A 17,669-nucleotide genomic window follows, 5' to 3' on the forward strand; every position below is an offset into this window, starting at 1 on the left:
ATTTTGTAGTTTTTACCGATAAAATAGATACATGTACCTAAACAGTTCATGGAAATAAAAAAAAATGTTTTATTTTTCACTTGAAAATAAATACCGAAAGATAGGTTGTTTGTATTAAATTTAATGTCCTGTGAAGTTAAAAAATGTCCCCATGAAAAAACTGTGTGGTTCAAATGTTGTTTCTATTATTATAAAAAACAAAAGATCTTACAACTGTAGGAGAGATATTTTACCTTTGTGACCATTATGAAGTGATGTTTGCTTTTATATTTATACAAATCTACTGTAATGTTTGCTATTATATTTATACAAATCTACTGTAATGTTTGCTATTATATTTATACAAATCTACTGTAATGTTTGCTATTATATTTATACAAATCTACTGTAATATTTGCTATTATATTTATACAAATCTACTGTAATGTTTGCTATTATATTTATACAAATCTACTGTAATGTTTGCTATTATATTTATACAAATCTACTGTAATGTTTGCTATTATATTTATTCAAATCTACTGTAATATTTGCTGTTCTTTTTAGCATAATATATACATGAAGAAAATCAACTTGTCCTGGAATGGTTTCGGACTAGATGGGTCTATAGCTATGTGTGACGCTCTCAAAAACAACCAGACATTGGAGGAGTTAGATTTAACGTGAGTTCTGGTGCTAGAAATCAGTATATTCTGACCATATATACCCTCTAAATACATGTTAGCATAACAATATATTCAAGTTTCGTCAAGTTTATTGAGTCACAACCTGATCACAGAACAAAATTGGCCCACCTAAGCTAGCAAATGTTGTTAGCTAGACTCAAGGTATCAACTTTACACCAGAGTCTATTTTTTTCTTGAAAATGATGATCTCCTTCAGTTTGATGTTTTTCATTTAAATTGAATTTGATTTTTTTCCTACAGGAATAACCGTATAACTGCCGAGGGTGCTGTGATATTAGGCAAAGGAATAGCTGCGAATGAGACTCTCGTGTCTCTAAAGGTAAACCTTCTGATATAGAACGACTGCTAAAGAGGGACTATGCAAGGTCTTTATACACAGGTCAAAGTAGGTGTCTCGAAGTGTTCAAATTGATCAATTGGGACACAAAGAAAGTGATCTTATTACAGCAGGTGGTCAGTATACAAGTGTGGTGAAACAATTTAGTATTCTCTATTATTGTAAAACTGTGTAAACAAACAAATATATTTTTGTCTGTAGTTACAACTGAATTCCTGGATAGATACTCTAAAGAGTAGAAAACAGGAGAGGAAAGCAGTTTATTATAACCGCCTCAACAAAGTTAAAGGGGGGGAGGGGTATACTGGAATTGGGTTTTCCATCCATCCGTCTCTCTGTCTGTCTGTAGGCACAACTTTTCCCGGCAAACTCCTTCTAAACTGTGGACCAGATTTTGATAAGATTCAGTACGCAGAACCCTGACATAAAAGGAAGTTGAGTAAACTTTATAGGGTTCTTTATTGTCCCCTATTAATGGAATTATTACTAATTAAATGACCTAATTAGCCCGAGCAGGAGGTATTCTTCTGCCACTCTGGCGACAGTTGTAGTTGAGATAAGTAAATAACTCGTCAAGGACATACATGATTGTGCTATCATCATAACCTGTGGTTTATATATTAACAGATGGGTAAGAATCCGATGCAGAGTGCTGGGTGCTATGGAATATGTGCTGCCATTTTACGCAATCCTAACAGCATTTTAAAGGAGCTAGATTTTTCTGTGAGTATCTGATGTTTAATTCACATCATTCATTTTGTTTTTACTGTTAACGTGTTTGAGTAGCTCATATAAAGATACAAATATTTATTTCCAAATTAAACTTTCAGAGGATAAATCAACTAAGTCATCATTTTCTCTACCAAAACAAAAGGAAATGTGAAAATCTGAAATGCATGTTGCTGATTATGTACATGTTTTTGATAAATTGAGGTACCAATAACGGTTGACAGAGATAACACTCAAAAAAATTAAATGAAGGGACATCTTTATTTTAGTAAACTAGCTACAATGTGAAATAATGTTTTTCTTTTAACAGGATATTCTTGTGAACAATGACTTTAATGATATTTACAAACAAGTGCAAGAACAATGCCCTGATATGAAATTAAAACATGGGGGAATGGAGCCCCCTAAAAAGCCAAAGAAACCTGTCCACCCCATGGTCAAACTGGCCAACTACATACAGAAAAACAACCTCAGGCTTGTGGACTTCTTCAATAAGTTTGATAAAGATGGAAGTATGAGTGTGACGTACGAAGAGTTCCAACAAGGCATAGAGGTAGGTAGACAAGGATATACAATGTATATTAGTGCTCAGTCTGCATATATCACAGAGTTATCTGCCCTTGAGGGTAGGTACTGATTGATATGTGGTGTTTTATGATTGTATCGACATATTATTTTTAGAGAAAACGGCGTAATATTTGCTTACAAAGTAATGAGGTCACAATTGATACCTACTGCAAGGGAGATAACTCTGTTGTAAACCAAGATGTTCTTGGCTCTTAAAAGTACTTTGTGTTTTAAAGCTGACCCTTTCTACACAGACAAAAAAAAATATATTCACATTTACAGTGCACACAGATGATATTGCATAATTATGATATTTAAGTTTGTTGCATTCAAATATATAGACCATTTGTAAACAGATAACTTCTATACTCATATGAATATAAATAAATTGTTTCTGTGTATGAGAAATGATTGGTATGCTTTAACTTCCTCAACATAGACAGGTCTGTGACATTACAAGAATATATGTTGTTATGATATATGATATGTATACAAAAACAAGGTAGTAATGTGATACATATAAGCCAAACCTTTATAATGTTTTCTCCAGTGTGCAAAGTTTGCTTTAAACCGTCTCAGTTTTTGTCGAAACAAGGTAACTAGTGATAGGTGTTGTAAAGCTAAGAAAATAATGCGCAAACATGTTGTGACTACAATAAATTTATACTACTGGTTGTCAAGGTACCTGCTGAGAACTTGATCACCATCGGTTGTCATGGTACCAGCTGAGAACTTGATCACCATTGGTTGTCATGGTACCAGCTGAGAACTTGGTCACCATTGGTTGTCATGGCACCAGCTGAGAACTTGATCACCATGCATTGTTTGTCACGGCACCAGCTGAGAATTTGATCACCATCGGTTGTCCTGGTACCAGCTGAGAATTTGATCACCATTGGTTGTCATGGTACCAGCAAAGTATTTGATCACCATTGGTTGTCATGGTACCAGCTGAGAATTTGATCACCATTGGTTGTCATGGTACTAGCTGAGAACTTGATCACCATTGGTTGTCAGGGCACCTAGCTGAGAACTTGATCACCATTGGTTGTCAGGGCACCAGCTGAGAACTTGATCACAATTGGTTGTCATGGTACCAGCTGAGAACTTGATCACCATTGGTTGTCAGGGCACCAGCTGAGAACTTGATCACCATTGGTTGTCAGGGCACCAGCTGAGAACTTGATCACAATTGGTTGTCATGGTACCAGCTGAGAACTTGATCACAATTGGTTGTCATGGTACCAGCTGAGAACTTGATCACCATTGGGTGTCATGGCACCAGCTGAGAATTTTATCACCACTGGTTGTCCTGGTACCTGCTGAGAACTTAATCACCATTGGTTGTCCTGGTACCAGCTGAGAACTTGATCACCACTGGTTGTCCTGGTACCAGCTGAGAACTTGATCACCACTGGTTGTCCTGGTACCAACTGAGAACTTAATCACCATTGGTTGTCCTGGTACCAGCTGAGAATTTGATCACCACTGGTTGTCCTGGTACCTGCTGAGAACTTAATCACCATTGGTTGTCCTGGTACCAGCTGAGAACTTGATCACCACTGGTTGTCCTGGTACCAGCTGAGAACTTGATCACCACTGGTTGTCCTGGTACCAACTGAGAACTTAATCACCATTGGTTGTCCTGGTACCAGCTGAGAATTTGATCACCATCGGTTGTCATCGTACCAGCTGAGAACTTGATCACCACTGGTTGTCCTGGTACCAACTGAGAACTTAATCACCATTGGTTGTCCTGGTACCAGCTGAGAATTTGATCACCATCGGTTGTCATCGTACCAGCTGAGAACTTGATCACCACTGGTTGTCCTGTTACCAGCTGAGAACTTGATCACCACTGGTTGTCAAGGTACCTGTTGAGAACTTGATCACCATCGGTTGTCATGGTACCAGCTGAGAACTTGATCACCATTGGTTGTCATGGTACCAGCTGAGAATTTGATCACTACTGGTTGTCCTGGTACCAGCTAAGAACTTGATCACCATTGTTTGTCACGGCACCAGCTGAGAATTTGATTACCACTAGTTGTCATGGCACCAGCTTAGAACTTTATCACCACTGGTTGTCCTGGTACCAATTGAGAATTTGATCATCTTTGTGGTTGTCGTGGTGTTGAGCTGGGAACTTGATTCATTATCATCTGTTGTCATGTAATTGGACCAGGGAACTATAAAAGTTCCTATGGCATCAGGATGTTTGTGTTTGTTATTACTGCAGGATGTGTTGTCATGGCACCAGATAGTATTCACAAATAATTCTATAAAGGAATATAAAATTGACTTTTTGTTGTAGAGTTAGTTATGCCACCAGAAGTAATTCAGGTTTTATTTTGTGTGGTGTTACAATAAGTGCTGTGGTCATATTAATGCATGATGGATATATATGATGGTTACTTATATTTGTATTTACATAGTGTATTTATCAGGTGTTAACTTATTAATTACAATTACATTTCAATTTAATGATTTATCTATTTGTTATGAAAAAAAGTTTTATGGTGGTTTTTTTTTCTGCATTTTGCATTTTGACATATTGAAATAATTTTAAATGAACATATCAAATTGAAGTTATCAGACTCTAAACTTTCAATCTTGTATTGATTTCAGTATAATCTGCGTAACAAGCATTTCATTTAAAATGTACAGAATTATATTTTGATTATCAAGATTTAAAGCTTGTATTACTATATATCAATCATATTAATGTAATAGTATTATTGCAATCTAAATCTTAAACTTCAAAGATCAAAATACATAACATATGATCAGAAATGTTGATTGATATTACAATGATAAATCTATAGAAAAGTCAGTGAAATATAAAGAAAATATGTTTTTTGAGCTTTGCATATTTTATAGACCATTACTTACTAATCTAGATTGGCTGTATGTGTGGGTTACCATTGTGGGAAAGTGGTGTTGTTTTACTTAAATACTCAAATAAATCAGAAATATATTGTGCAAAATGGCATGTTTTTTTAATATTTATAAAAATTGTATAAATAATATATAAGATATATATAATTCTTGTGCAAAATTAATTATATCTTATATGGCAATTGTATATCGATTGATATATCTGTGTAAAGTACACTGTACATTTCTTTACCTCATTATTGTCTCTTGATTGTTGGCAATCTTTACTTTTATGAAATTGGGTAATTTTTTTTCTAGAAGTTAAGAAAAAAAGGTTTAAATGTATAGTACATGTTATCATGTTTTCATGATTGTTCTTGTAGTAATATCTCAGTGAAATAATTATTGAAAACCTTTTTACTACAAGACTTTTTTTGTGAGCTATAACTATTTTGTGTGACTGTCTGCAGGAGACGGGTATCAAATTGTCCAGTGATGAAGTGAGTCAGCTGCTACTGGAACTGGACAGTGACGGTGACGGTGAAATCAACTACAGGTAGGTAACCTTGGCCCTCGAGTCTGACCCTCGGGCCTAAAACATATATCTTGAGTTATAGACTATGCTGTTAGAATCTCTAGTGTCATGTTTTATATACAAGAATAGTCTCACACTTAGCAATATTGTAACCTGTATCCGTAGTCCAAAAAAATGTTTTATTAGAGTTATGGCCCTTGTTTGGTCTAATATATAACTGTAGTCCAAAAACTGTTTTAGTAGAGTTGTGACCCTTGTTTGACCTGTTATAAATAACTGTAGTCCAAAAAATGTTTTACTATAGTTATGGCCCTTGTTTGGCCTGATATATATAAATGTAGTCCAAAAAAGTGTTTTACTAGAGTTGTGGCCCTTGTTTGGCCTGATATATATAAATGTAGTCCAAAAAAGTGATTTACTAGAGTTGTGGCCCTTATTTGGCCTGTTATATAAAACTGTAATCCAAAAAAATGTTTTACTAGAATTGTGGCCCTTATATGGCCTGTTATTTATAACTGTAGTCCAAAAAAATGTTTTTACTAGAGTTGTGGCCCGTGTTTGGCCTGTTATATATAACTTTAGTCCAAAAAAGTGTTTGACTAGAGTTATGGCTCTTGTTTTACCTACTTGTACAGACATGGCCTGTTACCATTGACTGATAAACTATAAATATGGAAACGGTGATTACTATTTAACAAGACATGCTGCAGAAATCTCAGAAATTTTGGGCCCTTATATTTTGTGAAATATTTAAGGAAATGGTTATGAAAATGATTCAAATATTCATAAAGAAAAAAATCATACATGGTAGATTAGAAAGAGTATAGCTGTGTAGTAGATTTATTGTATTCTGTGTTATCAAACTCCTATTTCACAATATTGTACTATGTATGCATGTTATGTGTTCACTATACATGATTTTATATACATATAGCAAAATTAATATTCTATATTAATGCATCAAGGCTAATTTTCTTTCTGTAATTTTGTATTTTACTTGTAATGCTTGCTTTTTAGCAATTTTTAAGTATATTTTTTCAAAGATATCCTCTTGACATATCTTCTATTTCTACAAGTCATCATGACAATAAAGAATGATCTGCATGTTGCCTGGTAATACTGAGTATTATGCCAGCTTTTAGAGGTAACAACAATGTCTAGCTTGTTAGAGTCTGTATATTAACTAGCTATGGCTGCCGACAGTCTTGTTTCAGAAGTAGGCATGGTACCAGTAGCAGTAAGTATAGTGACACTGCAGCAATGTAACATTGACTAACGGTTTGGCTCATAGAGGCACTAATCCTATACAACCTATAGGTTAATCCTATACAGCCTAAAGGTGACGGTGGGGGTCATAGAGGCACTTAATCCTATATATCCTGAAGGTTCATCCTATAGGGTAAAGGTGATGGTGTGGGTCATAGAGGTACTAATCATATACAACCTTAAGGTTAATCCTATACAGCCTAAAGGTGATGGAGGGGGTCATAGAGGCACTAATCCTGTAAACCTATAGGTTAATCCTATACAGTCTAAAGGTGACGGTGGGGGTCATAGAGGCACTAATCCTATATATCCTGAAGGTTCATCCTATAGGGTAAAGGTAATGGTGGGGGTCATAGAGGTACTAATCCTGTACAACCTATAGGTTAATCCTATACAGCCTAAAGGTGACGGTGTGGCTCATAGAGGTACTAATCCTGTACAACCTATAGGTTAATCTTATATAGCCTAAAGGTGACGGTGGGGGTCATAGAGGTTCTAAACCTGTACAACCTATAGGTTAATCCTATAGAGCATAAAGGTGATGGTGGGGGTCATAGAGGTACTAATCATATACAACCTATAGGTTAATCCTATACAGCCTAAAGGTGACGGTGGGGGTCATAGAGGCACTAATCCTGTACAACCTATAGGTTAATCCTATACAGTCTAAAGGTGATATGGGGGTTATAGAGGCCCATAATCCTATATATCCTGAAGGTGTATCCTATAGGCTAAAGGTGACGGTGGGGGTCATAGAGGCACTTAATCCTATACAACCTATAGGTTAATCCTATAGAGCATAAAGGTGATGGTGTGGGTCATAGAGGTACTAATCATATACAACCTTAAGGTTAGGTTAATCCTATACAGTCTAAAGGTGACGGTGGGGGTCATAGAGGTACTAAACTTGTACAACCTATAGGTTAATCCTATAGGTTAAAGGTGATGGTGGGGTCATAGATGCACTAATTCTATACAACCTATAGGTTAATCCTATACAGCCTAAAGGTGATGGTGGGGGTCATAGAGGTACTAATCCTGTACAACCTATAGGTTAATCCTATAGGCTAAAGGTGATGGTGGGGTCATAGATGCACTAATTCTATACAACATTTAGGTTAATCCTATACAGCCTAAAGGTGATGGTGGGGGTCATAGAGGCACTAATCCTATACTTTGTTTGTTTGTTTGTTTGATTAATTAACGTCCTATTAACAGCTATGGTCATGAAAGGACAGCCTCCCATGTATGTGGTGTGTTGTGTGTATGTTGTGCAAGGTTCGTGTTTACTGCGGTATGTTCATGTTGTGTCTTCTTGTATAGTGGAACTTTTGCCCTTTATATAGTGCTATATCACTGGAGCATGCCACCGAAGACACCAAGCAACACACCCCACCCGGTCACATTATACTTACAACGGGCGAACCAGTCGTCCCACTCCCTTTTTGCTGAGCGCTAAGCAGGAGCAGAAACTACCACTTTTATAGACTTTGGTGTGTCTCAGGGGAAAGAACCCAGAGCCTTCCTCACAGGGGCGAACGCTCAACTCAAGGCCAAATGTGAGGCGGTGTCAAGGGAGACGTTAGGAAAGATAAAGTCAGTTAGGAAGAATAGAAAAGATAAGATCCTTAATTTAGTCGCCTTTTACGATCATGCAATAGGGGCAACAGGTGCAATTCTAACGCCCTACCTGCAGGGCTAACTAATCCTATACAACCTATAGGTCAATACTATACAGCCTAAAGGTGACGGTGGGGGTCATAGAGGCACTAATCCTGTACAACCTATAGGTTAATCCTATACAGTCTAAAGGTGACGGTAGGGGTCATAGAGGCACTAATCCTGTACAACCTATAGGTTAATCCTATATAGTCTAAAGGTGATGTGGGGGTCATAGAGGCCCATAATCCTATATATCCTGATGATGTATCCTATAGGCTAAAGGTGACGGTGTGGCTCATAGAGGCACTAATCCTATACAACCTATAGGTTAATCCTATACAGCCTAAAGGTGATGGTGTGGGTCATAGAGGCACTAATCCTGTACAACCTATAGGTTAATCCTATATAGTCTAAAGGTGATGGTGGGGGTCATAGAGGCACTAATCCTGTACAACCTATAGGTTAATCCTATACAGCCTAAAGGGTTAAGGTGTGGCTCATAGATGCACTTAATCCTATATACAGTATCCTGTATCCTGAAAGTTAATCCTAAAGGATGACGGCGTGGGGTGATGAGCACATTAGCCTTACAATCTATAGAACCTTTGTGTTTATCCTATACATCTTAAGAGCATTGGGGCAAATTGTTTTTACCTTCAGCAAATAGCCTGTAGGTAATTGGGCAAAATGTTTTGTAAGCTTCAAACACTATACATACATATAAAACCAACACGCATGGCAACAAAATGCATTGGCTGCAGCAAGTAATCTGCTCTCTGTTTTTGCAAATTAGAGTTACCTGCTCTTTTGTGTAGGTTTTGTTAAGTTTAGATTATGAATATAAAGTCATATGATTAAAGAGAAAACAACATGATTTTCACACACGAACTGGTGACATCACAATTTATGCATACCAGACGGAGCAGGTGGTAGAGTGAAATGTTGGCTTTATTAACATCTGATTACCAAAAAACACTCGGTATAAATACACACAATTAATGCTCTTAATTATAGGGATTCCTACAATCCTATTCTAATTGGTTAATGTTATAAATATATATGGAAATGGCGGTGAAATATATTGAATATATGTATTTTTGTAGTAGTTTGGGGGTTGGGATAATGGAGAGGTTGCCATCCGTCAGGTACCTCATTTTGCTTTGTATATATATGCTACGATGTTTGCCCTGATATTGAACAGAAACATTTGATTTTCAAGCACAAAGCATGGCTACATACTGCCTAGCGACTGGTCAATTAATATCAAACATATGCATCTACAACCCAATGGGTCTGTCAGTGCTTTAAGGAATCAAGCATAAAATTGTCTAAACATTAAGTGGTAATGTGGGTGGGATAGAGATAAAGACTTCACAAATGTTACCTTATCAGGTATCTATTGACAAATTCATGATCAAATATCTATTGACAAATTCATGATCAAATATCTATCCACAAATTCATGATCATATATCTATCCACAAATTCATGATCAAATATCTATTGACAAATTCATGATCAAATATCTATTAACAAATTCATGATCAAATATCTATTGACAAATTCATGATCAAATATCTATTGACAAATTCATGATCAAATATCTATTAACAAATTCATGATCAAATATCTATTGACAAATTCATGATCAAATATCTATTAACAAATTCATGATCAAATATCTATCCACATATTCATGATCAAATATCTATCCACATATTCATGATCAAATATCTACATTTGTATTAACAAATTCATGATCAAATATCTATTAACAAATTCATGATCAAATATCTATTAACAAATTCATGATCAAATATCTATTAACAAATTCATGATCAAATATCTATTAACAAATTCATGATCAAATATCTATCCACATATTCATGATCAAATATCTATTAACAAATTCATGATCAAATATCTATTGACAAAGTCATGATCAAATATCTATTGACAAAGTCATGATCAAATATCTATTAACAAATTCATGATCAAATATCTATTGACAAATTCATGATCAAATATCTATTAAAAAATTCATGATCATATATCTATCCACAAATTCATGATCAAATATCTATTAACAAATTCACGATCAAATATCTATTAACAAATTCATGATCAAATATCTATCCACAAATTCATGATCAAATATCTATCCACAAATTCATGATCATATGTCTATCCACAAATTCATGATCATATGTCTATCCACAAATTCATGATCAAATATCTATTAAAAAATTCATGATCAAATATCTATCCACAAATTCATGATCAAATATCTATCCACAAATTCATGATCATACATCTATCCACAAATTCATGATCAAATATCTATCCACAAATTCATGATCAAATATCTATCCACAAATTCATGATCATATATCTATCCACAAATTCATGATCAAATATCTATTAACATATTCATGATCAGTTTTGTTAATCCATAGTCATTTCTGTAATTTAAAGTAATTCTAACTTTCCAATTTAGGCTCTAAGGTAATTGCAATGTGTATCAAACTTTTATGTTCATATATTAATCATTTATATATTCTTATATTTATTTTCAAATAAAATGGTCTAAATGTGGATAGTAAAATGTACCAATTTTTTTTTACATTTTTATTAACTTTCTGTTAAGTTATATATACGTTAATTGGTGCATGTGAGAAATGAAGAGATCAACAAATCTATTATGGTTAAGGATATGCTGATTTGCTTTAAGATGTCATAAATCAGCTGCTTTGTTTTATGCTATATTTGGTGTCATTGGGTTATCTCCCCTTTGCTTGTTATGCAAGGAGTTAATATTTTCATCTTGGCATAGCTATTTAGAATATTTCTAAATATATGACTCTTGTTCCTTACTTCTATTTCACATTTTCTGCCTGTCGCAATGGGCTTTTATAACCAAATGTGTGGCTAGTAGTTCTATCTGCCTGTATATGCATGACTTGTAGTTTGGCCCTAAATGACCTTAGTTGTCGATGGGCCGTAAAACTCAAACAAACAAACAAACTGTACAGGAAATCCATGTTTTCTGAATAATCAGATGCTATTTGAGGAATCTCATTTGACTCAACAATAATCAAATATGTTTTAATCTGTCAATTCTACAGTACAAGATACATAGCTACCATCAAACTTTTTGTGCTTGATGCACCAAATTCTTCAATTTATTGAACAGAATTTTGTTTAACTTTGAGGCTGTAATTGTTCCAGCATTGATAATTAGACACTATATATGAAAGACATGTATTGTGTAATTCTCATACTTGTGTTCTATTTTAACAGTGAGCTGGTGATTGGACACACTGGATTCCAGGAGCAACAAGAGTCTATCAATAACATACTGACCGCCACTCAGCCTAGACCGATGACTACATAGTCCAGGACTTTTATTGTACTGACCGCCACTCAGTCCATAGCAATGACAACTTTGTTTTGGACTTAGGAAACTGAGCATCACTTGACCAAAACTTAGAAGCATTTAGTTCTAGACTAATAACCACATCATATTGACAGTCACCACTAGGAGCAGACAAACTATCATTTGGCACTGGGCATCATACTGACCACCACTTATCCCACTAGGTTGATGTCCACTTTGTCCTTTAAACTACCATCTACATGATACAGACTGACCACTTGGCCTCGACCAATGGTCACAGTCTTTGAAAATCCACAGAAGATTTCTGTATTAATGAGTAGACCAGTGCTTCATCTTATTAACAAACTATGACTGTCACAACGAGGTCATCTTTGTCATGTAGTTTCATCATTATGTAACTGTGACAGGATTGGACTAGGTCGATTGTCAGTGACCAGATAGATCAATCGTTAGCATCTATTTGAGCATCGGACTAGGGTTCAAAGGTTCAGGGTTTGAAACCTAATCTCGCTGTCACATTTGCTCCTCTCCTGTAACATAATGTTGTCCCTTGGGACGTAGAAAGGATTATCATTCTGATAGACAGCTTATCTAAGAAAATGCTGCTTAAAGTATCATTTGCTTGTATTTCAATTAGATGGGAATATATGGACGTCAAGGTTGACTTCTATAAACAGTAAGTGTGAAATAGAATGAACTTATAGAGGAGATGTGTGAAATGAAATCACAAGACAGGCCATTTCCTACATCACAAGGGAGACAATTCATGTATACAGATATGAAGAAATCATTACAGGAACATATCACTGTAGTGAAATATATCAAAAGTGATCAAGATAAGATACCTTTAGTGAATGTGATATTCTAATATTCTTAAGATTCTCCACCACCGACAGAGCATAAATAATATTCATCAATTTAAGAATAATTGGTGTTAAATTGTGTATATATGTCTAATTAACACAAAAAATAATATGAAATAATTCATTTTTTTTGGTGCATGCGCAATCAATACTTCATTTCATAAAGGACATCGTGCCACAGAATTTTTTCTAGATGCAATTAATTATTTTTAATATTTTTGTCTTGAAATAAAATTAGAAGCTCAAACTTTTCAATGGTGTTAATGGTGTAAAGTAAGTAACTTTTGTAACTGAATAAAAATACTAAATCATCTGCTCATGTTTTTTATAGTGAAAAAATATCCTTTGTCAGCTGTGGAGCGTCTTTAAAGATCATGTTACTTATATTTGATTATGTCTGACATGAATAATGTGATATGTATGTAGAACTGTTAACAACGGCTCCACAATGATATGCAGGTACTCTATAGTAATTAGGTTACTGATAGCTTCGTGTTGATTTTAATTTGTATCAGAATCTTGTTATAAGTTTTACTTGCAGATGCTCCAGAAATGTACTTCAAACAGGTACTCAGTTCAGGCCAATGACATATAGATAGATATAGATATAGATAATTTCCAGTACAGGAACTATTGTTCCTCTTCACCGGACTCGAAAATGTCATGTTTTAACATATACTGTTCATTTTCCGGTTATGGTAGCCCTGTAGTTGAAAATTACGTCTTCGTTTTTCCAATTAGTATCAAGTCTATTTTTGAAGCAGTTAATGTTTGGTGCTGAAACAACATCTTCTGGTAAACTGTTCCACATCTTTACTGTTCTGATGGTGAAGCTGTTACTCCGTAACAATGTTCTGGAATGCTGCGGGAATATCATTTTTTGTGTTTCCTCTGCTGCTGTGCCGGGGTGCCACATCCTTCCATAGATTTAAAAATGAACTCGCCTCTTCATCGTAGATGTTATTTGTTAACTTGTAAAGTTCAATCATATCTCCTCTGATTCTTCGATATGATAGGGTTGGGAGATTTAGAATTTTCAGTCTTTCTGGATATGATAGGTTGTTCATTCCTGGAAGACTTTTAGTAGCTCTGCGCTGCACCGCTTCGAGTCTATCGATGTCCTTGATTTTGTATAACAGCATGAATGATTTCTTGTCCATAAAATGGAAGGTTCTTCTCAAAAGACTGAATATCTGGTTCGCCTTCTTGATCTTTTCGCTTATGTGATATTCAAATGTTAGTTCTGGGTCGATTATTACTCCAATATCTTTCTCATTATCCGTACGTGCAAGGTCGTTTCCAAGAAGTTTATATGTTGCTGGTGTTTCCACTGTACGCCTTTGTTGTTTACCTATGTGCATATGTTTGCACTTTTCAGGGTGCATTCTTAATAGCCATGTATCACTCCAGGTTCCCATCGTAATAAGATCTTTTTGTAGAATTTCTTCGTCCTCGCTATTTTTAATTACCTTGAAAATTTTGGTGTCATCTGCAAACAGGTACATGTCCGAATTAACTGTTTCAGGGAGATCATTCACGAAAATCACAAACAGTAGACTAGAGGGCCAAGAACTGAACCTTGTGGAATTCCTGACGATACGTTTGTCCATTCAGAGTTTATATTATTTATTGAAACATGCTGTATTCTTCCTTCTAAAAAGTTTGTAATCCATTTTATTACTTGGTTGGAGAATTTATAGGCTCGTAGCTTGTTGGCTAAGCGCCTGTGTGGCATATGTTTTAGATGAGGCCAATGACATATGTTTTAGATACTTTTATAAGGCTTTCAAGTAATTAGGCATTTAAGTCCAGTTTTCCACACAAGATTTTATCGCTGTTTTTGTTTGTATCACTTTGAACTTTCAAACTTGAATAAGAATATTAATAGAAACCTTGTGTAGTACATGTATGTATGATATGTCATGGACTCAAATGTTACGGTTATAATGTTGTAATAATTATACACAATGAGGTATACATGTATATTTGAGCATGAGCAATATCTGTCCCATAATATTTCCTTTTTTTGTACTCTAGCTTCTTCCCGAAGATGAAAGTGCAATGCATTGTGCTTATTTTATTTCTTTACTATTGTAGGTGATTCAATAATATTTCCTAATATTTTAGTTCATTTACTTAATACATATTTCCACTTTATTCTGACTGTGCAATAGGGTACCATTAACCATGGATGCATCTGGAAAATGTTGTCAATTTTGTTTATGTGAAGAGTGTAGATTAGAATACCAATGTCACTGTCAGTAAGCAAGAGTTATTTCCCTTTGCAATTTTTATTGTTATTTCATTTTCATAATTAATTTTTTTGTATAATGTGTTTTCTTTTTTTTTTATAAATAGTTCAATATTTTCATTTTTTTATTCGATGGTATTTCTGCTGTACTTCTTTGTATCAACATTTTATTGGACAGTCAAACCTCGTCAACTTAAACAATGAAATTTGAAATATCCGAGTATACAAGTTCAGCTTATTTTGGTCCAGACCATCCAGTTACTTTGTAGTATGAGTTAATGAGTTTATGTTTATAAATTTCTCTGCTCAAGCTCTAGGAGCTTTTGCCACATTTTCGAACAATTATTTTAATGGTAAAATATAAAGGCTGTCTCCTTCAGTATTACACATCACAGTATTGCTTCAACGATTATAACGTCAGAAGGACATCCCAGTATCAGTATTGTGTGTAGAGAGAGCAGCCTGCTCACTCTAGTGTTAGCTCTCCACCCACTTGGTTCATATTTGATCTAACCCTAATAATGAAGTTTGTTTGTAAGCATTTGACTTGTCTGTGTTAGCTTTCAAATTGTCAAAATGGCTTGTGTAAGCTCTCAGCTCGTCAGTATGGATTGTTACTAAGCTCTCGACTTGTCAAAGTAGATTGTAAACTCTTAACTTGTTGGTGTGGATTGTTACGAAGCTCTCAACTTGTTGATGTCGATTGTAAGCTCTCAACTTGTCAATGTAGTTTGTAACTAAGCTCTAAACTTGTCAATATAGTTTGTAAGCTCTCAACCTGTGATAAGCTCTGAATGTTCATTAGTAAGCTCTTAACCTAATAGTTTTATTAGTAAGCTTTTTAAGTGAAGTTTGTCCATAAGCTCACATGCTAACAATGAAGTTAATTAGTAAGTGTATATTATATAGGCTTGTCAGTATGGTTTGTTTGTAATCTCTACCTGCTAGATAAACTCTCAACCTGTTGTTTTAGCTTTGTTACATAATAGCTTTCAATCTGAAAGAGATATAATTATAACTTTTTCTGTTTGTTTTTCAATATATTATGCAATGAAATTTTTTTATTTTTTCCTATTTAGTTACAGTTTTTCAATTGAAGGATTTCAATAATTACAACAATGTTTACATTATACAATGCCTGTAGCACTAAAGATTGTAGCTATCAACTCTGTCCTCCTACATCAAAGTATCTGTAGTATGATGTGATAATAAAGCAATATGTGATATTATTTGGTGTTTTCCGTCCATCATTTTGTCATTTGTTGTTGCTCTCGGTTAATGATTTTCTACATTTTTCGTTTTAGAAACATTGGTCTTGAGAATAGACCTCCAATTTGTTTTCATATGGTTTGTAAACAACAATTTGCGCACAGTTCAAATCTTAGAGAAAATTTTTAACATAAGTTATAACAATTTTTTATTGACCAAGATGCCATCTAAGAAAAAATGAAAAAAAAAATTGAAACTAGTATGTATTTACATTACTAACATATTAAGAAAAAGATTTTCCTCTTTAACTCAGCAAAAGCAAATTATTCATGTTTACAATGAGAAATAAGAGGAGAGTGATCAGGAGGAAATCTTGACATGCTACCAAGTCAATTAACAATTATAACAATTAAAATAAATCTGCTGTGACATGATCTGCTGTAATAATTATCCTGTACATATGTATATCTGTATATAAAGTGCTAGCTATAGTGTAACTAAAGATCTCCTGGTTCTTATTTACTTCCCATCTCAACATGTTGGATTTTGTAATATAAATAAGTTATTAATGTGTATTTTATTTATTTGCAAATGTAATTACATTGTAAATATAATTTGTTGATCCACCATTGTCTGATTGTGTATTGGGTTGTAGCGACTCAAGGTAGACAACTCTTGCCTCAATTGGCCATCAGGGTTAATTACCAAATATCATTATTACCATTATTGGCTTTGAAAGTCTTTTTTTAGTTCTCTGTTTTGACTGATATCTACAGTATATCTGTTCTTTTTATTTCATCCTCTGTGACCATTGCTGATTGCACAATGCTACATTTCTAAAAAATCGACGTCATGATTTTCAGAGAAAATGATGTGAATTTCACTCACAATGAAAATCTACCAGTAAGGGAGATAACTGTGTAATATGCAAAAATAGAAATCCCAGTAGTACAATTAGTTATGGGTCTCGGAAGATGTTTTTATTTCTGCAATATCTATTATTGTTATATTGATATTGTTTTTCTTTTCATTATTCTTACACTCTAAGATAGTAAGATTGTTATATGTCCAATGGCATCATTCTCTAGTGTGATTTTAACTTGTTACCATGCATTTTTACCTATATTTAGACTTTTAACGAAAAAGTTTTAAACTTCAGCAAAGTTGTTTTGTGTTGCTATGTATAACTGTAGCATGTGATGAAATACAAAATAAAAGTCTATATTTATTAAACATTTCATTCCTTCTGTTTTTATTAATTACATGGTTTCTGAATGAACATTTTTTTCT

General features: G+C 34.3%; 1 protein-coding gene across 8 annotated transcripts in view; it reads left to right on the forward strand.

The window, feature by feature from the left end:
• LOC138332299 (leucine-rich repeat-containing protein 74B-like) overlaps positions 1-17,614 on the forward strand; it is an 82,660-nt gene extending 65,046 nt beyond the window's left edge. For 6 of the 8 annotated variants that reach the window (XM_069280331.1, XM_069280334.1, XM_069280335.1 and 3 more), the window contains 6 exons: positions 547-662; positions 927-1,005; positions 1,651-1,746; positions 2,063-2,305; positions 5,667-5,752; positions 11,960-17,614. In XM_069280331.1, the coding sequence (XP_069136432.1) occupies positions 547-662; positions 927-1,005; positions 1,651-1,746; positions 2,063-2,305; positions 5,667-5,752; positions 11,960-12,053 (714 nt within the window). In that variant the 3' untranslated portion in view covers positions 12,054-17,614. Of the gene's footprint in view, positions 1-546; positions 663-926; positions 1,006-1,650; positions 1,747-2,062; positions 2,306-5,666; positions 5,753-6,934; positions 6,969-11,959 lie in introns of all 8 variants that reach the window. The other 2 variants (XR_011209803.1, XM_069280332.1) reach the window with 2 other exon arrangements.
• The last annotated feature ends 55 nt before the right edge of the window (positions 17,615-17,669 follow it).

Source organism: Argopecten irradians, chromosome 9 (genome assembly GCF_041381155.1).
Source record: "Argopecten irradians isolate NY chromosome 9, Ai_NY, whole genome shotgun sequence".
NCBI lineage: Eukaryota > Metazoa > Mollusca > Bivalvia > Pectinida > Pectinidae > Argopecten > Argopecten irradians.